Genomic DNA, 23,970 nt, shown 5'->3' on the forward strand with positions numbered 1-23,970 from the left:
TCTTCATTTATTTATGAGATAATATTAAAACGTCTTCTTTTCAAATTAATAATAGTCTTTCCCCTCACAAATTGAGTTTATTTACTGTGCCTAAGGAAAGAATATTTAATATGTTATCAGTTAGTTTGTTAGTTAATCAGTTGCTGAAATTCTTAGAATGTTATACATGGAAGGTTCATACACCAAACAATTAAATTCACATGATCAGAGAAGAATGTTATTGGAAATAAATAAATAAATAAAAAATCCTCCCTTATAGGAGGCTCCCACAAAAAAAAAAACAACCAAAAACCAACCAACCAAACAAACAAACAAAAAACAACAACAACAACAACAAAAAAAACAACAAACCACTACTGTTAAAAACCAAAACCTGATAAATGCTTAAAAACATCCCTGAATTAATCCTTGCAGAAAGGCAGATTTTGTTTTAAGATATGAAATACATATGACTTATCCTTCATTTTGCTTCTTCTTTCATTGCAAGTGGTAAAAATAAGATTAAGGAAATAATGAAGAAAAGATGCTGCTTTCTGAAGTGCAAAGCAGTTATTCTCTATGTTATGCAGATATGGTATATTATATCTTATCTTGCATTATCACTACTAAAAAAAAAAGGGAGGGAGAAAATATCCCTTTTGAAAGGGTTTTACATTGCTCTCCCTAAAGTACTTATCTAATGTTTTGAAATGGTTTTATAACCTATACTATGTGACATGCCTCTGCTACAGATCTACACATCTCAGGTAAATGCCACTCTAATATGTACAGAATAGACAAACTTTTATTTGCACAACTGTGTTTGGTAATACAAAGTTTTTAACAGTACCAAAGTTCCTATGTTTACCATAAAAATTTTCAAAGTTCAGTGTGTTTGGGAGAGGAGAATTAGATCTTGTGTTCATCAACCCACATAATATAAACACAATAAGCAATTTTAAAAATGAAGCCACCAGATTGTAGCTAAATAAACTCTGTTGTATAATTTACAGTTACAGTTACTATGTCAAACCACCAGTTGTCTGACGTGTAATTTAGAAATGTGTTTATAACTGAGGAAATTCAAAACAGTCAGTATTTCTTCTGCCCTAATACTAAAAAATAATAAAATCAAAGCCTGTCAAATACAAAGATCTATATTCTCTGCCATGGACATTAGACAAATTCCTGACTTTTTACTTTTGTTGGACTGATACCTACAGACATTTCATCCTGAGCCAAAACCTCTTCATACAAACAGATTATACCAAACTGTTTATATCATAGTGATCACAAGAGCAATTGCAAATATATTCCAAAATGAAACATATAAATTGTATAGAGTAAATTTCTCCCATCTGTCAAAACCCCTTAAAAATATTCAGCTATTCCCAAATCTATATAGCATATATTGCCAAAAATGCACTAAAACAGTGATAACAAAAATCAGTGCTATGGGTTAAAAGCCATGGATGGCTATATCCAGTATCTCCATTGCAGCTGAGACTTTGGTACAATATAGTATTCAGTTTGATGACATACAGTCTGTACTGACCTTTACTTTTGGTATATGACACATAGATGAAAAGATGGGATAAATTAGCAACCAACACTTTTATTTTTAAACTATGGTACACAAACATTTTCTGGCCATGTGTTATAATTCAGAAACTAACTACGCATGCTCCTAGAATAGCTCAGTCGGCTTTGGCAGACAAACATACTGTCCCTCTTTTTTATTTGTTTTATTTTATTGATTGATTGATTGATTGATTTACATATTTTCTACTAATATAATCACCGAAGGTAATAACTACAGCTTTCCTAGTTAAGACTCCTAATTAAACAGAAGAGAAACATTCAGCTTCTGCTCCTAGAAAGTTGGCTGGACTGACAAAGAAAATATTTTTTCATCACAGGACACTTAGAAGGAAATATAGACTAAAGTCACCAGGAATGAGACTAAGCTCTACCATCTTGTCTGAGTTTCCTCATTTTCATGGCACACAATTTCATAAATGATGAAAGGAAGCATTTTCTTTTCCCTAATAACCAGCTCAGCATTAGTGGTTAGAGAGCATAGAAATAATCGCAACAATCATGGAATAACATGCAAATTCACCACTTAATGTTCATTTTAAAGCTAAAGATAAGAACAAATAAGAAATCAATATAAAATAATTCAAAAATTGAGATATCTGCTCCCTCATTCTTTTTCTTGACACCATTTAGCAGTCTCTAAGACAACTTTATAAAGCATACAAATGGACTGTAACTCCTAGCCATTGAAAAACTCTCTAGCAAACTATCTTACTGTAAGTGTTCACCTAACTTTTGCAGGTTTAAAACAGGGCTTAATTCCTGAAATATTTGAATCTCTAACTGCTAAAGTTTAAACCTAAAAAGGAAAAAGAATCAATAGCCCTCAATTCTCACTTTGTATGAGGAAATCTGAGTTTCAAGTTTGCTTCTAATGCAATAAAATCTTGCAGGATATATGAGCATCAGTAACTTCCTCTACAGTGTCCTGCCTCAAAATACTTCTATAAGTGTATGAATTCTTTCCAAACTGAATTCTCCTCATATTTTCCTCATATGGATCAAATAAAAGAGGAAAAATATTTATCCCAGTCCTACTTTTGAAAGAATCATTCGGATCCTAATGTAAAGTGATGGTAACATCCTACTAAACATTTAATGATTCAGGCAAGATTTTAGCAAGATACAGTAGCATATGACTAAATGGAAATATATCAATGAGCTTTTGTAAGTCAATAGCCTCTGTTTCTTAATATGATATATGGATGATGCTGAGTTGGAACAATTTCTTTCTAGAGGAGAAATAAAGTAAGTAGAAAACCATTCATTTTAAGAAGAAAATGATTCCCCAACAAGTATAATACATTCAACAAAGACAGCATAACTTTTTTTCTCCTCCTTTGGAGGACTTTAATAACATGCGAACTGCAGAGGACTGCACCCCAAAAACCTCTTCTATTTCTGCACTTAATTTATATATATTGACAATAAAGTGCATTTATGCACTAAATACTCAGAAACTATTATCTAAAACAAGTGAATGTCTAGGATTTAGAACTTCAAGATATTTTTAGTAAGTTAATGGTCAGATGTGGTTAGGAGTTGAGACATTATTTCTTTTCCTGAGGAGGTAGGGTAAAATGCAGCATTTTGATTTTTAACATTTTGATCATGTTTCCTCCAGGGGATGAAAGAGACAGTGCTAAGATACCCTGTATAAAGGCAGTGAGAGGTTTTGACTGACAAGTCTCATTTCTCCTTCAGTTTTTATTAAATTCTAAAAATCTCAGATGAGAATATTCCAAAAATAGTGACAAAAAGAAGACAACTCCAACTTACTATGTAATTTTGCAGAAGTAGTTCCACTGACTCTCTTCTTCCATATTTAATAATCCATGATTTTAACTTTGACTCTGCAAGGACTAAGAGTGACAGTAGACGGTACTTCAGTTCCAGGAACTCCATTTTCAACAGATGGAGCTCAGATGAAGAGACAACAAAATTAAACCTAGAAAATTAATCATACTGTAGTAAAATACATCAATATTTTTTTTCTTCCTTTCCCCCACTTTTTTTCCCCACTTTCAGTTTTTCCTGAAAGCTTTATTTACAGTTCAGATATTTCTCAAGTCTTTCACCTAATTAAGCTCACCAATATTTTATTTTATATGATTATCATTCTGATAATTATCAAATAGCAAATGAATAATAATCCTGTTAATTCATAGAAATAAATAGTTTACAGTACTAAGTTTTGCAAAGTCATTTTTCTTACATTCATTCTGACTGCTGTTATATAACATCTATTTCATGAGCAAGTAATAACAGGATTAATGTAAAAAATGAAAGTATTTCTTCCCAAAACACATAGCTTACATTGCTTCTCACAAATCATTAATGCACAAGGCTTTCATTTACGTTCTGGCAAGGCTTTCAGTCCAATATTTACATGCTTGTCATTAAGAAACGTTATTAGAAAGCAGTTTCTACATGAACAGGTTAAAAATCAAACAGGTTCCCTTTCATCCACAGAGGATTTTGATTTTGGGTTGAAAGCCTTACCTCTCTGCCATATCCTCTAATTGGTCAAGTGGAACAGGCACTCCATTAACAGACCTTGCCCCGTGGATCTCATGGAATGTCTTTTTGTGACCTTCTATGTTTTTCAGTAGATCCTGATTTTAAAAAGAGAGAGAGAGAGTGAGAGAAAAGGGGTGGGGGAAGAGATAGAGACAGAGAGAAGACTCACAGTAGGCTATTTAATAAGCACATTTGCAGCCTGTACTGATGACTCAATGTAGTTAACTATTTGATCATGCTCTCACAATGTATGCAAGGGTATGCCTACCAGAAAGAATTTACATTAGCTTGAACATTTACACAGGGAACACCCCTGTTAAATGCTCTGTTAAAGCCATATCTCACAATACAAAAGATTTTAAAGCAGAGAATACACTGCAATGGCTTAACAAAAGAAGAAATCTTAACTGTATTAAAAAATGCCCAATATGCAGTTGGTAAATACTCTAATACCACTATTGTACAATCATGCTAAATTTACTGTTTACATCCTTACATCAGATACTAACCTTTGTTAAGTATTGATTCAAATTTTCAGCAATTAATCTCTATATACAGACAGAATCCAGAGCTCCTTATGTAAGTATCTATTCAATATTCAGTCAACTTCTCACTCTCTCAGCTTCAAAGGATTTCAGGATTGCTCTCTATATATTACACAAATGAAAGCTGAATGTGGTACTCGACCAGTATTCCTGTGATAAGAATTGTACCAGCAAAAACCTTACAGCAGAGCATATTTCAACTGTAACTAAGCAACACCGCTTCAAACAGCCTCCTGGAGATTACATATTAAAATGAATGACTGGCAGTAGTCTTTGTAGAGATACAGTAGCAAAAACACATAAAGTGCCCAGTGGCTGAGAGGACACAAAACAATGGATATTTTGCTTCAAACAGACAGCTTCTGGCTCAAAGTGCTCAGAAGCCTGTAAGCAAAAGGGAATCATACAAGGTTGCCCCCTTCTCACTTTGGGGAACAAAATTCATGCTCACTTATTGATCACATCTTTTGGCTCTGTCCACTAAATAGTCACCTGTTTATTGACCCAACAATCTTTTCACTGTTTTCTGCTTCAGTCAAGACCTAATTGTGAAAGAAATTACTTTCTCAGACACAGGTGATGGGCTGGTATTGCGATGTGGAAAATTCCACTGAGGATATGCTGTGACTAACATATTTTTGTATCAAGGAATTACTTCAAGCAGGCATTACTTAGCTGCATTTGGGATCCTGCGTAATGAGAGGGATTCCCCTAGTAGATAACAGTGAAAACGAAACCCAACTGTTCTATCTAATGTCATGTGGAAGCCCAAAAAGCCTTCTTCACAATGTACTCACGAAGAGAAATCCTACTGTGCAAAATTACTCACAACAAGCACACTGTCCTGAATTTCTCAGTCTTGAAGGCATTAACTAATATCTTAAATTCCTGCTAATTCCCTGATGGTTTGTCTATGTAAGCTGGTTCCTTTTGCATTAGTATCAAATTGGCCATAAGATACAAAGTTCACTAAAATAACTTGTTATTAGATAAGACAAACATTACTAGGGAAGGTGATGATGTTATCTGAACAAATACATAAGAAAAAATTGAAAAACTTCCTACCAAAAATCTTTTAATGCATTTCTGATACTACCCAGTTGCACACCAGAATACCACAATGCAAATCCTAGTAACAAAAAAAAAAGCTCCGGGTGCCAATATAATTATATACAAATGTAAGCTGAAGCTTTCCCTTTCCCATGGGAAAACTCCCCTGACACAGATGAGCTTAAGTCAAAATTTATTTTTATGTAGAAATCCCCCAACACTGTACTTCTGATGCAAAGAAAATACAGTTTGGTACAAGCATTTTTCTGTTTTATGAAAGAATTAAGATATGGTCTGTAGTATTTATATTATAAAAAGAAAAGTATTTGACTTGCTTTTTTTTCCAGTTAAAGTTGAATCTTACAAATCCTGAAACATTTTATATACTCAAGAAAACTAGTGAAATACAGCCTTACTAAAGGCTAGATTTTGAAAGAGAATAGTAAACAATATCTTACACATAGTTTTCAAAGTTATTTTGGTTAAAATTTATATGCTACCACTTAGAACAGCTATCAGATCTCTAATAAAGAATAATTGGGATACACAACAACTGTCACAACTGTTCTAAAATCACCAGCTTTTCATTATGTAGCATTAATTGTACTGAAAAGTGTGAATTTTCAGTGGAGAAATAACAAAAATAACAAAACCATATCCAAAAAAATCAAACACACGTCCAAGCAGAAACAAGAAACACTTAGTATGTTTGCTCTCTTTCTTGTCCTTCACTTAGTATGTTCACCTGGGCAAATTGTGCATCCAGCTCATCAGTTCCTTGTGGAATTTTACCCAACAGAAATGGAATAGGAAAACAGTTAAAATGCTTGTACCTGATATCTTTCAGGAAGCGGGAGCAGCAACAAAACAATCTTGAATTTCACTTGCAAAATATATAGATATCACAGCTAAAGTCATCACAGAAGGACACCTAATTTTTAGCTATCACAAAGGTAAACACCACTCACACCAATTAGTCTTCAAAACAGAAGTAATCATCATGAATCATTACAGCCTTAAAAATAATGAAATACTGTGCACAGAACCAGTGCATCTGGACCAACCTTAAGTTGTTCAAGCTTTCGATGTATTATATTTGCTGTCTCCTCATGAGCTTGCTGAATGCTTACTTCTTCTCTTAAAGAAGTCTCTGCTCTATAGAGCCAAGCACCTATGGTACCCAAAGGTGCAGGAAGAGATTTATCAAGGTGTATGTGCCAGTCAACCAGCTAGAAAATAAAGACAAAAGCACTGAATTTATGTCCTTGCTTAATTAAATGAACAGGTACTCGGAAAGTTCAGACTCTGAGACAAAAGATGACCAAAATACCACTTCACAAAGTCTATTTAAAACAGAAATATAAATGTAAATACATTCCACTTCTCACTAGGCCTGAAATTACAACGTGCTCTTGGGCAACAATATCTCTATAAGGATTTGCTGATAGATGCTGTTACTCTTCCAAAATGGTATCTTAGCTGCATGTAAACTGTAACAATTGACATACTGAAGATCTGGAATTTCATCAGTTAATAGGCACAGCAAGGTAGGTGAGACAATCTTCCTCATAGTGTCATTTATTTAATACTTTTGTATAAAACCTTTTTACTACTCTTGATTTTATTTTCTCAGTCAAATGCAAATAAGTTTCAAAGGACTGTGGAACTGAGATTACAGCAGTAAAATAACATCTTATTGGCAATCTCATTTATGGGTGTGAAAATAATAAAATAATAAAATCTATGACTAAACCCTAGCTTTTTTTTTTTTTTTTTTTTTTTTTTTTAAGTAGTTACTCTTTAAATATGACACACACAAAAATAAACAAACAAATAAAAAAATAATCTGCTAAAATACACTGAGTAATAATTATTTGATAACTTCTTATTTTGGATAATCTAACTCACTTGGGATTTTTCACTCAATTACAAAATTACTATCAATCCTGAACACTGCCACTTATTCCTGCTATTGCAGATAGGTAAAAATTAACCTTAAGGCTTCATTTATTGATAAAGCATTCAGTATTTTTTTGCACATTATTTAGTTAAATTAAAAACATTATATTTGAATTTTTATACTTATTGCTAGAATAACTAGCAATTTTCATTAAGATATTACATGTCAAATATGCATTGTGCACACTCTACAATGCTTTCAACTTGGCTATACACTGCTAACAATTTCAAATAAGGGGAAGCTTCAAAGTATTTTACTTGTCTTTAAGTTCATATTCTGTCTATGCGTGAGCAACTATTAAAGACGATGAAAAAACATTCCCAAACCAAATACAATATAATCCAGCATTCCTGGAGACATAATCCATATTTAGTTTCCAAATGCGTAGCAAAATCGATAGCAAATGGTTTGAAATTTTAAATAATTTTAAATTTTCATACTTAACAGAAAGGATATAGCATAATAAGTTTTCAACTTACCCTGGAAGAAACTCTGTCCCACGCTTGCTTCACTATAGCTTGATCAAGTGACAATTTACCATCTTTCCTTAAGGACTGGGTTACAAGTTCAATAGGTTTCCTTTTCATCTCATACTGTATTCTGAAATGCTTAAATGACTGCACAAAGAGAAAATCAAATCAGTGTAATACAGACTCAAACAAATTCTGTAACATTTATGGTATACTGTTACCTGTATGAAAATTTTGTACTGATAGCAGTTTTAATACTCCAGAAGTATTTATAGCTTCTATTGAATTGCAGTTTAGATAACATTTTAAGAGAAATTAGAAACCCCCCAAGAAAATATGCGAAAGACTTAGGTATTTCACTTCAGTTACCAGAAGCCTGAAACCTGTCCAAAAGAAAATAGAACAGAAAACTAGCAAGAGGATTAAATGCTAGTTGAGACAGACTGATTGCTTTTAGGAAACAGTCAAACTACAGGAGAAATTTTAGGTCAAAATTTCTTCTATAGGTTTAGACATTTAGACATAACTTTTGAAAGAAGGGTTATAAATGAAGAACTAAGCCCTTTCCCCTTCACCTGTCACCTTATCCAGCTTTTAGTCATACCTCCTATTTGAGCTATATAATGCAGGATCTGGATGAACTGTACAGACACATGGCTCACTTCTAACTAGGACAGACCTTTTTCATGCTGCTAGAAAAAGCTCTCTGCAAGGAAAACCATCTGTGCACTGCTCTACGTAGCAAAGTTGGAGCTGTCATCATTTCTCCACCAACAACAAGTGACACAATTTGAATCCTTATGTCTTTAAGCTACAGTACGTAAAATTGCATACATGTACAATGCATCAAATTGTATATATGCAGGTGGTACAAAACACTGCAGTGTCACAGAACGGTGACAGTAACATTCCAAACATCTTTCCCAGCTGCTTACCTGGTATTTCTCCTGCAAGCTTGTTTCTGCCACCTGTGCCCGTGTTAAATCTCTTTCAAACTGATCTGCCCACACTTTTAGGTCTCGCAGCATCAACTTGTCTTCCTTCTATGATTTAGTACAACCACACAAAAAACATTGCATCTATTAGTACGGGTGTCAGATACAGTCCAGAAATGAACATCTCTGTAGCAGCTAAAGGTCATTAGTTATAGTGAAAAATCAATGGAAACTGCTGGTCTAAATTCTTTCCTTATCTACCCTTCATGTGGCCTAACTGAAAAGCACTCTGAATTGAAGGAAGAACTCAGCACTTAGACAGGAGTCTCAGAGAGGTGAATTAGTGACTATTTGGGTCATTACTGTGTCAGAAATACTACTTGCAGTTCTCACCTGCTGTTAAATTAATAGAAAGTACTTTAAATATCACAACAGCTAATTTTAGTTTTCCACATACACTCAGAGGGAATTCCTATAAAAACTAATTGATCTGAGACAGGAGAGGGTTTATTATCATCTTTATCATTTTATCATCTTGTTCTATCATCTTGTTATCTACTACTGAACTACTGCTTGGGGGTGCAGCAACATTAGAAGAGAAAGTGCAAATGTATGATCCAAGCTTGCACATTTATTTTCTTCGTGACTTCAGGGCAATTCTTGGCATCAAGTTGTATGTACAAAAGCTAGAAAAATATTTTGGTATAGAAGGTTCTAACAAGAAAAATGAAAAGAATCTTAAGAAAATCTGGTTCTGTTCAATCTCTTCCTTCCATGACATTTTATGGCTCTTAAAAACAACATACTTGTTTTACACTTTTGCTTCAACACTTCAAGTCTATCATTGGCACTGGTTCTTTGCAAGGCTGCTCTTCAGAATTCAGTGGGCTGATAGTGAATAGAAAATCTCAGGTCTTTAAGCCTGTTATATTAGAAGGTTAGCAGACAACAGAAAGGTTTTTTGGGCACTATGTAAGAACAGTAATCTTTAAGTAGGATACAAATGTCCATCTTGGATTTCCAACTGATGAAAGACATGTTTTGGCTACTAATCAGAAGCCACATTTTGAAAGCAAAAAAGTTATATTACTGTAAATACGGTAACTGTCAGAAACACATCTATTAAAATGAATAAACAGAACATGTTATATCAGCTATGTACATAAAATGATTGACTAAGATTCAAGCATTATATAGGAGAAATATAACTGTACTTTAACCATCATAACAGTTTAGGAGCATTGTTTTGTTTCAGCTGAGGATCATTTTTGATGTATTTCTGCTGATTTTCATACTGATCCTCTATTCAAAACAGCGGTAGTTGGCTGGACAGAATTTGCATAAAAGAATGTGAAAATATCACAGGTATTACACCTGTTAATTGGATATTGCAAGGTTGATACTGTGTATGGCAGCTGCATTGGAATAAAGTTCTCTATAGCTCAGGATCCTGTCTTCTGGCACGTGCTTAGGCTGCTGAGAAACAGTATGGGACATCTGTGACTCCTTGCTGCTCCAGCTATTTCCAAAGCTGGCATTTCCTTTACTTCACAGAAGGTCCCAAGATGCCAGAACTCCTACTGCTTCCAATTGTCACATAATTTAAATATAGAGAAGAAAAATAAAAGCACTACTCTTCTTGCATGATAATTTGCTGTGTGTGGAAAAATAATGTCAAGATTCTTCAAGATGAACAGCAAATTCATTACCAGTCCCATGTGAGGAAAATAATGTAAGGAGAGAGAATTCTTAATTCATGCTACCACAAAAAAAAAAAAAAAAAAAAAAACAACTCTAAAATTTTTGGAATTACGGGCACTCTATACACTAGAAATGATAACTTCAGTGATAGACTATTGAAATCTCTGTTAATGTTTAGCAGTCATCTCCATAAAGACAGTAAAAACCCCTGTGTCTAAATAGATTTAAACTATAACAATCCTAATAATAGTAAATTGTAAGTAAGGTATTCCTGAAGTCAAGAAGATAACGAATGTTTAATAATACCATATATACTGCTTTTATAGTTCACACTATACCTTCAATTTTGTAAAGCATGGGATTTTATTCTCTATGGATTACATTCTTATTTTGAGAGTCACTAAAGATAAGACTGCAAGAGTATCTGTGGTCACTACTGTTTCTACAGCAAAACTAGTAAAATAAGTATCTTGCAAGATTTCTATTAACGTGTTTAATAATTTATTGCTAAAAAAATTTTATGTATTGCTAAAATCTGACCAATTTTTTTCTAAACAGAATATCATCAGCAACAAGAGGATTTCTATGGCAACTGAACATAAAGAAAATGGGAACAGCCACAACTGTGTTAAATTAGAGAATGGTTTCTCTGAATTTAAGTGAGGAGATAAAGCTGAGAGGTACCACCGAGTCTTCCGTGATCTATTTAAATGATTTTACTATTCAGTCAGACATGATTTGTTTACTTAATTGCAGAAGGTGAAAGCACTTCAGTAACTACCCCACTGAATGGTGTTAAAGACATTGTGCAACACAAGAAAAGAAGTATAGGCATATTGTATTTATTCATTCTCACAGCTTTCTATTTCAGCGTATCACTTGTCACCTGCAAACCTGAGAATGTGAGAATTTGAATAGTTCTGCTGGTTAATAATTACATGTTAGAGAACTCAAAAAAGTACATAATCTCTAACATGTAATTATTAACCAGCAGAACTATTCAAATTCTCAGGCACAGCATGGACAGAATTTTTAGACATAAGTATTTGAATCTAAAATAAGTTATCTGTTTTTCAGAGATGCTGAATTACTGTATTGCCTTTTTGCTGGGAAAAAAAATAAATAAAATCAAGTCACTTTTAAAATGTATATACATGAAAACAATTAATTAGGATATTCCTCTTGAAAACACTGAGTTATATGTAAGTGTTACAGTTAACACATAAAGACTCACTGACAGCATTACCACAGATGCACTGTGAATGCTGAGCCAAGCATCACTTTCAGAAATGAGCTATTAAAGGCAGACAGTAGGCTACTGGAAGAACTCAGGAAGTTATTTTTTGCAGTTGCTGCTGAGGAAAGCCCTCTTATAACTCGGAACACTGATGGTAAAAATACACTGGAAGTGATGGTTTATCGTCTGATTTACTAGCTTAATATCAGAGCATGAGAAATGCTTTACAACAGGTATATTAAGAAAGAGAGTGCTTCTTCTGTATGTAAATCCATAGTGAGATGAAGCAACTTCTACCACTTCACCTCTTCATTATCTTAAGCAGCAATACACCAGGACTATGTAAGGCTAAGATTTTATATTATGGTCCAATCAAAGCTGCCTAAACTTTTGCTTGAATGGATTGAGGAGATGAAAATAATTCTGCTATGGTTATTGAACTTCATTTCAATATGTATGCTAGTTGTACATACATAGCATGAGGTGAACAGTTGATCAACCTATTTCTTGTTGATAAAAAAAACAAACAAACAAGCCAACACAAAGAAACTACTATTGAATAAATGTAATGCTCTGGACCAGGTGAGACTACAAACAGAACTGACTGACTATAATGACAGCTGCTATTTTCTTCATTACATTTTCAATCCTGCAATCTTCTAGTTTTAACTGATTGTTCTGAAATGTCTTTGAATGTATCTGAAATTTCTTTGAATGTTCATTTTATATAAAAAATTCCACCTGTTGGATTTCTCAACTTCTTAGATAATACTAGGAAGTTTAGAATATTTAAATGTCCAAGATAGTTACAAAAATACATCCGTAAAAAATGTCAAAACTAATGTAAAAACAAAGAGCTGAGCATATCATGTAATTAAACATGAATGCTGTTTCCTTCAGACACACATAACACATACATCACTTGCACAATCACATATTCAGTCTAATATCTACTCTATAAACCTAAGAATATATAACGCCAATCAAAAATGAAAATAGATGAATGAAAACAGCAATTTGTAATCTATTTTCTCAGGTTTATATCTATAATTAAGAAAACATAGTCTGAGGCTTATTATAGGTAAGTTAGCTGCCTTTTCTATATTTCTATAAAATCATTTGCAAAATTAGGCATTTGGCTGTTAGGATTAGCTAGTGAAAGAAAGTTAGACTCACTGTGTTCATCTATTTCCTCTTTTGGAAACAATAATTTGACAGTAACTAACCAATGTCTATTAAAATATCCAAAATCAAATGTCAAATAAGTTCAGGATAAAACATTAAAAAAAATGAAAGTCCCAAGGCAGGCCTATTATTCTGGAGCATATTATCCTTACCTTAAATTTCATAAAAGAAATGACAAAAGTTGGGATTGATTGAAGTTCCTAGCAATATGGAACAAGTGGGAAAACAAGAGGAAGAAGAAAAAAAAAAAGAAGCAAACAAAATAAAACAAAGCAGGTAGAAAGTCTAGAAAGAGCAATACGAGAGCTATATGTTTAAGAATGCAATTATTTATGTACTTAAAATATTCTCAAGTGCATGTACCTGTATCATATCTAATGAAGAAGTTCTCATGTACATCTGATTTCTAGATTACTACTCACTCTGTGATTTATCTGGGAAAAGAGTAAATAATTCTTCACAATGCATTGCTTACACAGACTCATACGAGCACAGCTGATCCAGGCATGATATATTACACTCCTTTTAATTCCACTAGTCCATCACTGGCAAAATTCTCATGACCATTCATGACTTTTGTCCACTCTACGCCTTGCTCCCGAGTCCTGTCAGTCATAACTGTCAATTCCATCAACTTTGCCCTTGGATCAAAATGATAGCATAGAATAACTTCATGGAAAAGAGATCTAAATGGAACCAGTTCGTTAAGCAATGAGTGTAAAGTCCCATACTACAGTTCAGAGTGATTCTGTTGATAATCAAATCTTTTATAGATACTTTTTAAGATATTTGATCTATTCTCAAGAAAATCATGATGAGTTTCGCAGACTCATATACAGAGATTCCAAAAAACATTAGGACAGTAGTTTACATGGTTGTGGACTGAGTGAATAAAGGAAAGCAAGAACTAAGTTGATATCACTGACTGCACAATAACTAGATTAAATAAGATATCCAGATTGTCATTTATTTATATTGCATTATATTATGCAGAGATTCCAGTGCTTAAAATTCAAAAACATGAAGTTAAACAATACATAGACACAAATATTTCTTTCCATATTAATGCTATATCTAAAGGAAATAATAGAAAATAAAATCTTAATCCACTGTTAAATAGTGAAGTATTATATGGAATTTCTGTACTGCAGTGGGTCTTCCCATTTCTTAGCCCACGTTCTAAATTGTGCATAGACTGGTAAAAAGTAGATAAAGCGCAATTTAAATCACCAGGTTATCTAAAGTTACTGTGAGCATGGATCTACATTAATAGTGCTCCCAGTAGGTCAAAGGAGGTGATCTTTCCCCTCTCCTCAGCACTGGTGAGAACACACCCAGTGTGCTCTGTCCATTTCTGGGTTATTTGGCACAGGAGAGAGATGGATACGGCCTAACAAAATGCCACAGATACACTGAAGGGACTGGAATAGCTCTTCTATGAGCAAGGGCTGAGAAAGATAGGCCTGTTAACCTGGAGAACAGAGAACTCATATTTGCATATGAAACCCTGAAGAGTGCCAAAATGGCAGTTCTAGACTCATTAGCAGACCCCAGTGCCAGGGCAAGAGGCAGTGGGCACAGACTGAAACACAAACTAGTTTAGTACATTGGTTGCTGCTTTTTCTAGGATGCACATTACATGGCCATTCTAAATATACACCTTGGTTAATGAACTGATTAGAAAAAAAGGATAGATTAGTCATTTTCTCAGTGCGCAGAGCTGACAATGTATCAGATAAAAGCTACTTCTGTGATTATATATTCTTTTTCAAGAAGTATCGTTTACTGATTCTGTTTTGGGTACACAGTCATAGGCAGGATCAAATCAGACATACAAAAGTTTTGTGGTTTTTTTTTTTGGTTTTGTTTTTGTTTTTTTTTAATAGCAGCATTTATGGAAACCATATAAGTGAAATGTATGCCTTTATAGCTAACAGTGTGGGTAGAACACTGTTCTACCTCTTCACTCTTACTCACCTAAAGCTTCTATGTCCATCATCTAGCTTTCATTAGGAAGTTTGCATTATTTGGTTGGTTTTCAAATTTTATTTATATAGGATTCATCCATCTCTAAGAATCTAAAATCTAGATACCTACATATTGCCAATCTGTAATCAGCAAGAGATAGACACATTTCTGGATGGTCATTTTTCTTAAGATGAATAAATTGTCTTAACATTGCATAGCCTTTCAAAAGGATTTAAACTGCCTGAGATGAACCTGACCCTTAGTTATGGATTGATAAAATAGCTTTGGAAGCTGATTAAAAACAAATCCACACAGACTTTAATTTCCTGTGAGTGATATACTCCCTCTATTCTTAGCCTTTTTCTATTCCTCCTGAAGTCTATTTTAAGGAAATAATTATCACATTATTGAAGTACAGGTAACTGAGAGGGATAACCTGTAAAGATTATTATCTGCTAAACTCCTAGGATACTTCTAATTCCTTGTTTTTTAAAACTAAGCACTTTCAGGGTGTATTTCATCTGACTTATGTTAAGTGTTTGCTACAAAATAAGATACACTGAGCAGCAGATGTTACTGTATTTTTCTGTTTGTCGAAATGAACTTAGAGTGACTATCTCAGTAGTAAATACTTAGTCAGATGACTCCAAACTCATAGTGAATATGCATGGGTAGCTCTTAATTGCAGGGGAGGGAGGTGAGAGGGGGAGAAGTTTACTGACTGTCTCTTACACTGCCCCCAAAGCCAACTCAAGTTCTGCTGTGTTTCTTGAAGATGTGTTGTCTGCACAAATTCCTATGCTTTTCTGCTTATTCAGAGCTCAGCTTATAAGATATTGCACTGGAAGAAGTGAACTAGTGATGTAGGCTTGTCCTCTGTGATCAGAGGGACTAGCTGTTTCTGTGGACATTTCTAGAATTAAAAGGAGTCTAATATTGCATGCCTATATCAGGTGTGTTCTGTGCACATAACACAGCCACAGCGCAGGTGATAGACATGGCCAGGTCTTCTGGCAGCAGGTGCTGCATGGTGTGCCATGGTATGGAAGTAACAAGACTGTCTCAGCCTATCATGGGTCAGAGAGGGTGGCTTTAGAGTTCATTGCCCCTCTTGCCAGCTCAGCTCCATTGCCCTGTGCTATGGCATTGGCACGTTTACATCCCCAACACAATTTTCAGTAAGGAAAACAAGGAATGCCAGTGGCTCAGACTCTGGAATCAGACAGCAAAGATGCAGCTACTATGCAGCTACAGCACCTAATACAGCCACCTAATAAATTTGAACATAGCCAGAAGGAAGGAGATTCACTCATTTCAAAGCTCTTCTGTGACTGTCTTTAAGGAAACTGCCTCTTTCTCTCTTGCTGGGGCTGAGCAGATTGTCTCAGCAGTGCTTCCTACCATTTGGCATGAAGGAAGTAAATGATCAGGATTAGGAAGTGAGTCACAATCCCTTGGCATCTCTGAGTACAATCCTTTGCGCTACATCCTAGTGCAAAGCCAATACACTATAATACTCAAAGCACAAACAAGAAAAACAACCAAAAAAAAAAAAAAAAAAAAAAAAAAAAAAAAAAAAAAAAAGCAAAGCAATTCCTTAGAGAAAACAGTCTAATTTCACTATACAATAGAAAGGCCTCTCAAGCCTAAAAGTTCACATACTACTTGTAACCATTCTCTAGGACAATTCCTTTTCCTATCCACAAATCTACTGTGATAGAAACAGAAGTGATGTGTTGCTTCAGGTAACAAATAACTTCAATCTTATTAGTATCATGCTTGAAAAACTCTCAGAAAATGGTAAGATCAATTGATTTGCTACCATTTACTGTATCTATTTCCTCTTTGCTCAGGATGAAAGGAAAATCTCTGAAGGATCACCATTCTCTTTTCTCCCCTTATGGAGAAACATCTGCAACACTAGTCCCTTTATACTCAGTTAATCTTACTTAGTTTTCTTACTGTGCTTGCTTTTCACTTGAATTGCAGATCAAAACAGAATATAATAGTAAACTATGAGGGCAAGAAAATGTTTTTATGTATCATAATAAACTGATTTGTATAGGTATGCTAGAGAAACTTACATCGTTCTCCTGAACATCAGCCACTGTATGATGAGGATCAGGATAGTACTTCAAAAACTGGGCTACGTAGGTCATGATAGACTTTTCATCTGGCTTGTCAACATTCACATCTATACAAGCATAGAACACAGTAAATTAAGTGATAGCTAAATGGCAGAAAATATTTCTTTTTTAAATTTAATGATACTTTTTTAAATTTAAACACAATCAGCATGTTCGGTTTAACTCATTCAAACAGTCCAAACATTTTTAAATTTAGATACCTTCTGGATCAAGGAGCCTCGGAATCCCTAGCTCTGTTTCTGCAATTGCAAAGGCTTCTTCTAGGTTTTCCCTGTTTGATCTTCCTTTTACTTTCTCCATGTCCACTAAATCTGGGCGGATAGCATGGATAATGGAATGAAATGCAACACCGTTCCTCCAACTTTGTCCAAAGTCTTTGATTTCAATTCCAACTTGTCTGAAGAAGGTGAAAGAAAAAAAAAGTTACGTCGATATCAAGACAAGGTGAAATTTACACAGGCCTCTCTTTGTAACTTTGTTGATGTATCTAGAAATTGCACCTGACCACTGCCAGTAGAGCATCTCTTCCAAACAAGAGCTTAGTAGGATGAGTGCCAGATCAGACTGCATTGCACACAGTTATTGTATTCTACCTGCTTACTGGAAAACTGAGGGAATACTCTGACTTTATATTTCTTTTCTCTGAGGCCGCATACCAAAGCTTTTCATTTTCCTCTGCATTATCTGCATGATTGCCTTTTTTTTTTTTTTTTCCCACAAACGGTGGCTATTACTTAATTAAAAAAATAATTGTTATTATTTTTACAAAAAAAAAAAATCATTTTAATGTCTTTTTTTCATTCTTACAGTGGAAGCTATTAAGATACTATCATTTTTTTTGACCAAATATTCTAGTTGTTTGTTGTTGTTTTTTTTCATGAATTTTGCAAAATGAGCAATCTTGGAATAATTCTATGAGTACAAGCAAGAGTCTTAAGGCTAACAAGGAATAGAGAGAAATAACTCTGAAATAAATTTTGTTTTACTTGGCATGGACTTTGTTTAAAAAGAAAGTAAGTGCAGGGCAGTTTTATAGTAATATGTCCTTTTTAATCTCAAAACCTTAGAAGGATTTTCATGATTTTTCATCACCTGCCTTTTGACAGGAAGTGTTAGAATTCAGTGCAGAATTCACATGTGCTGTCACTGTGTAATGCTGTCAGTGTGTGGCTTGCATTATAGCATCATGTGTTTCGGCAGCAGCACTAATGCGCTGTCATTCAGACTGCTAATTCCCCTTTCAGTTCCTCCTTCTGTCAAAGAAAATCCCATTCATTATTCAGAACCTACAAAATGTGATCGCTTGTAAAATTAATGCAAATTATAAATAATTACTTGCTTGTTGTCATGGCAGAATACTTAGCAGCCTTTGTTATCATAAGGAATATGATCAGAGGCCAGTGCTGTATAAACACAGAGCAAAAGGATAGACTCTGATCGAAAGAGTTTGAACTTTAAAGAAAAAGTCTGCACCTAAGATAGAAATCTAAGTCTTCTGTAGGTTATTTACCTTGCTGCTGTATACTGGATCCATTTTAACAAAGCCTTCCTAGCACTTCCTTGGACCTTGGTTACCACCTTCCGTTTGCTTGGGGGACTTGCAGTTTCTGAACTGACAACACTCTCCACAGAAGATGCACTACTAGATAGTGACTGTAGCTGTGGAAGATTGCTGGTGAGCTCTTCAATCTGTATGAAAAAATAAAATAAAATAAAATAAAATAAAATAAAATAAAATAAAATAAAATAAAATAAAATAAAATAAAATAAAATAAAATAAAATAAAATAAAATGGTTAATGGATGTTTGTGGATAACGTTTAATTTTCATCAGTCTCTTAAATAATAAACTAATAGGACTGACAAAGTAAAGTTGGGCAGTAGCTGTCACTTTTAGATACTTCAGAGTAGCTTCAAAGATTTTAACATATGTCTGTACCTATATGATGTTGCACTTTCAGAAATATAGAAAACCTAGCAATCATGACCTTCCTACTACATACAGCTACAATAATGTGCAAGTGTGTTATCTAGTACAACAAATTGTCATTGAAATAACAGGCAACGTGTTAAATTGAGCTTTAATGCACATCATAAATTGATTCAGTAATTTGAAAGGACTCTCACTAAATTAAAGAACTTAAATGACTTTGATGATCAGCCCTGATAGTTCTTAATTTAACATTATACTCTTTTGGCATAAATTTATTGTCGCTCTGCTTAGATGTAACTTGTGATGAAATAATCAATTTAGTGTAGGCACAGTGCTTTAGTAAAAATTTCTGAGGATGTATGAGTTATTTCCATCATGGTTTCCATCAAAAGTAAATGATTAACTAGACTGACAATCTTGCTGTAACTCGTTAAAATTAGATCCGGAGGACAGTGTAAGATTGGTCTCCATCTAGACAGTTCAAAGCAAAATATCCTTGCAAGTATCTTCGTGTTCCAGTGAAATCAGCATGTTTACTTGTATTATGGTAAGCTTAATTGCTGTCTGATATCACGTGCACTGGAATTAGATGGAGTACTGTCATGGTTTGATGTGATGTACATGTAGTGGAGTGGGTGTTTAAAATAGGGGTGGGATGTCACGGTTTTATGATTTTTGGTTATTGGTATTCCACATAATAACATCATGTAGTGCACTGGGATTTAAAGTGTTAATGCTCCCATTGCAGCTACCTGTCTGGAAGAGGAGAAGAACTACATTCCCCAGGGGGGTTTGCATTCAGAGAAGAGATATAACCCCTGGCAAGGTCACCTGATGTCCCTTTTTTTTCCATCAGCTCTCCTCCAGTTGCTCGTCCTGACTGCACACATCACTGCAGCACTACTGTAAGGCCTACAGCTTTCAAATACTCTTTCATTATATTTGATTTATTAGTTCAGGTGGTCTAAATTATATCATACTATATAGCTGTGTTAAGTCTTGTAGTTCTGATCACCATATTTAGTAATTTAGAGTTGTTTGTCTCCCGTCAGATCATCTGCCAGCTGATTTTAATTAATTTCCAGGTCCCCAGTTTCCCTTTCCTGGAGGTGAGGATTTTGTGAAATCCTTCAGCCCCTACTGAACCAAGCCAAACCAACCCATAGACTGCAGACAAGTACAATCACCAGCAAGACAAGTAATGGTGCTTAGAATCATAGAATTGCTCAAATTGGAAAAGAACTTAAAGATCATCAAGTCCAACCACAACCTAACCATACTACACTAACTAATAACTCTCTGCTAAATCATGTCCCTGAGCACCACATCTAAATGGTTCTTAAACACATCCAGGGATGGTGACTCAACCACTTCCTTGGGGAGCCTATTCCAGTGCTTAACAACCCTTTCTGTAAGTAAGTTTTTCCTGATATCCAACCTAAACTTACCCTGGTGCAACTTAAGACCATTTGCCTTCCTCCTGTCACCTGTCACCAGTGAGACCAACCCCACTCTCACTGTAAGCACTTTTCAGAGGTGGAAGAGAGCAGTAATGTCTCCCCTCATCCTCCTTTTACCCAAACTAAACAGCCCTTGTTCTTCAGTCAGTCCTCTTAGGGCATATTCTCCAAGCCCTTCACAAGCCTTGTTGCCCTTCTTTTGGACCTGCTCCAGTACCTCAGTGTCCTTTTTGTACTGAGGTGCCCAAAACTGAACACATTACTCAAGGTGAGGCCTCACCAATGCTGTGTACAGGGGCAGGATGACTTCCCTACTCCTGCTACCTCCACCAATCCTCATGCAAACCAGGATGCCATTGGCTTTCTTGGCCACCTGGGCATACTACTGGCTCATATTCAGCCAACTGTCCATCAGCACACCAAGGTCCCTTTCCATTAGGCAGCTTTCCAGCCCCTTTACAGTTGCCTGGGGTTGTTGTGACCAAAATGCAGGACCTGACACTTGGCCAGAGACCAACTGTTTATAAGAAGAATCCAAATTCCATAGTTTTCTTTTACTGTTCTTTTGCATTCTTCAGAGGTACTGGAAGAATGTGTTCTAGTGATGGAAGAAAGACATTCTATGCTCATTACCAAGACACGTATCTTAGTTTAAGAAATGTGAAGCAGCCTTATCTGCTGATTTATTCAGGATCAGATCCTCAGTCAATTATATACTATGAAACATGTAATTAAATACAGGAAATGTACCAGTTCATTTGCAATAATAAGCTCTACCACTATTGAAGGAAGCAACACTGAATTTAAAAAACATTGTACCTGAAAATATAAAATTATGGTCCACACCAAGCCAAGAACAATGGAAGGTCGACCATCAGCAATATCAGTTGAGTTTATGTTGACAAGCTTAATCTATTTCAGAAAGAAAACATGTTATTACTATGCACAAGAATCAGTAACAATTACAAAATAAATAGTTTTAATATTTTAATAACTTTTTGTGACAAAATAAGATGTTTCTTAATAAAAAACTATTCCATAATTATGTAATTTCACTTAAGTGTAGCTATAGATAATTAAAGAGTTTTAGATCCCTGGCATGCTAATATTTATAGAAATAACATTTAATTTCTGTATGAGAAAAGTGATAAAAATTACATAAAAACATTGTACAAACCGGAGATCCTCGGTATACAGACTAGCATGAAAAGTAAAAGGAAAAAATGTTACAAAAATAATGTTTAAGTGATTAAGTAAATGTGTTAATTTTAAAATGTAAAGAAGGCATATTTTTTTCTTACAGCTTAGAATAAGGTTAATAAAGTAAGCAAACTGAATACTCTGTATCAGTATTTAAATTATATAGGCTGCCCTTGCTATTTGTATAGAACTGATCAAGAAAATAAAGTTTTAGAATAAAAAAGAAATAAGAAAAGGGGAAAAAAGCATTAAAGAAAGGGGAGAAAAAAAAAAGAGAGAAAAAAAGAATGTCACATCTTTTCAGGGAGCTTCTTATTGTAAAATATTTCCCATCACTGATGAAGGTTCCCTTGAGAAACAAATCAGACTATGATACTTTAAAAAATAAAGAATATGAACATTTCAGTTGTCCAAGGTTGTATTTGGTTTATTAAAAGAAACTTAAATAGCTCTCAACTCCAAAATGCTTCTCTATATGCTGAATAAAGTGTCACTATAAAATAATCTCAAGAGAAAAAGCAGCAGAGACAAAGGCTACATATAAAGGAACTAACATGTAGACAGTGCTTAAGGAAACTGAATAGAATAGGCAATAGCAGAATATCAAGAAATACACTAATCATTCACTCAGCAAAATTAAGAAATCCTGCCTTTAGTCCTGACATTCATAAGGAGGGCTACTAAACTGTTCTTTGCACTCCATACATGTCTATGGATAGGGATTATGGAAAAACTTGATTGAACGGTTTTAAGAAAAGCACGAGACTGACTTTTGGTGACCTTGTTTTTATTCACAAAACAAAGCAAAAACTGCAGTCCTCTGAATCAACAGTTGGAAGCTCACTAGACAATGCCATTACCTACCTAAAGCAAAAACCACCATGAGTCTCTTTGTTTTAGCTGGCTCATCTCCCACAGAAACTTTTCTTTTTCTAGAAAGCAAGGCTTTACTTCTGGATATTACAGATAAAAAGAGTCACGAGGACTCAGCTAAAGATTTTGATTAGGCAACAGCTCATGGAGGCATTATCTTATCTATTATATTTATTGTTACATTTGTATCATACTCCACTAAAAAGATTTTAAATCTACCAAATAAATACTTCAGTACCATTAAAAAGAAAAATTCACATTGAACACAAACAAACAAACCAAAATAACGGCAATAAGAAAGGTTTGGTCCGGATTAGCATCAGTAAAATCTTGAGTGTGTTTCGCAGTATGACAGCCAGAATTCCGTCTGGATTGTAAAAAAATGAAGTTGAATAAATCTATAATAAATGTTACTTGTGGCAGAGCCCAGGGAGGAAGGAGAACCCTGGCATGGACCAAGTGCCACAGGCACTCTCCTCATTTGCCTGTGAGTAAAAACCAGGGACTGCACTTAGCTGCTGAAAAAGCATTCCTTGTCTGAACACATCCCCATCTCCTCTGAGAGGAAAAGGGTGACAGACTGCACAGATGCATTGTCTAAGCTGCATTCAGCCTAAAGCCACCTGCTAATGCACACCAATCTACTTCGCATATTGTTTATTTCCATCTCCCTCTAGAAGGAAATCTGAGATACAAATACACAGCACATACAAAATATAACTAGGAGAGAGAAGAAAAGTCCCTGTTGCATTGCATTATTGAGAAATAAAATACATTGATTATTATACCCACATTGAAACGAACAAACAAACAAACTGAAAAACAGAAATAAAAAGAACATCTCCAATACCAATTAAAAATAAAAATAAAATAAAAATAGATATGTCAGTGTAACACGGAAATATTGTTTTTATTTGAAAGTCATACCTACAATACTTTGAGGTTTTTTCTTAGAATCACTGAAAGGTTTGCTGGAAGCAACCTTAAAGATTATACAGTGCCAGTCCCCTGCTGTGGGCAGGGACACCTCCCACTATATCAAGCTGCCCAGAGTCTTATCCAGTCTGGCCTTGAACACTTCTGTGGATGTAGCATCTGCAGATTCTCTGGGCAAACTGTTCCAGCACCTCACCACCCTCACAGTGAAGAATTTCTTTCTAGTATTCGATTTATACCTACCTTCATCTAGATTAGCACTACTATACCTTG

General features: G+C 34.7%; 1 protein-coding gene across 15 annotated transcripts in view; it reads right to left on the reverse strand.

Moving 5' to 3' along the window:
- The window catches only part of SYNE1 (spectrin repeat containing nuclear envelope protein 1), a 280,905-nt gene that overhangs the window by 196,173 nt on the left and 60,762 nt on the right, over positions 1–23,970 (reverse strand). For 11 of the 15 annotated variants that reach the window (XM_015858221.2, XM_015858220.2, XM_032443845.1 and 8 more), the window contains 10 exons: positions 21,866–21,886; positions 21,508–21,600; positions 18,807–18,985; positions 17,497–17,693; positions 17,234–17,343; positions 9,059–9,166; positions 8,133–8,270; positions 6,758–6,922; positions 4,081–4,193; positions 3,358–3,526 (listed from right to left, as the gene is read on the reverse strand). In XM_015858221.2, the coding sequence (XP_015713707.2) occupies positions 3,358–3,526; positions 4,081–4,193; positions 6,758–6,922; positions 8,133–8,270; positions 9,059–9,166; positions 17,234–17,343; positions 17,497–17,693; positions 18,807–18,985; positions 21,508–21,600; positions 21,866–21,886 (1,293 nt within the window). Of the gene's footprint in view, positions 1–3,357; positions 3,527–4,080; positions 4,194–4,607; positions 4,758–6,757; positions 6,923–8,132; positions 8,271–8,727; positions 8,813–9,058; positions 9,167–17,233; positions 17,344–17,496; positions 17,694–18,806; positions 18,986–21,507; positions 21,601–21,865; positions 21,887–23,970 lie in introns of those variants that run through there. The other 4 variants (XM_032443851.1, XM_032443843.1, XM_015858224.2 and 1 more) reach the window with 3 other exon arrangements.

Source organism: Coturnix japonica, chromosome 3 (genome assembly GCF_001577835.2).
Source record: "Coturnix japonica isolate 7356 chromosome 3, Coturnix japonica 2.1, whole genome shotgun sequence".
In the NCBI taxonomy this organism is placed as follows: domain Eukaryota; kingdom Metazoa; phylum Chordata; class Aves; order Galliformes; family Phasianidae; genus Coturnix; species Coturnix japonica.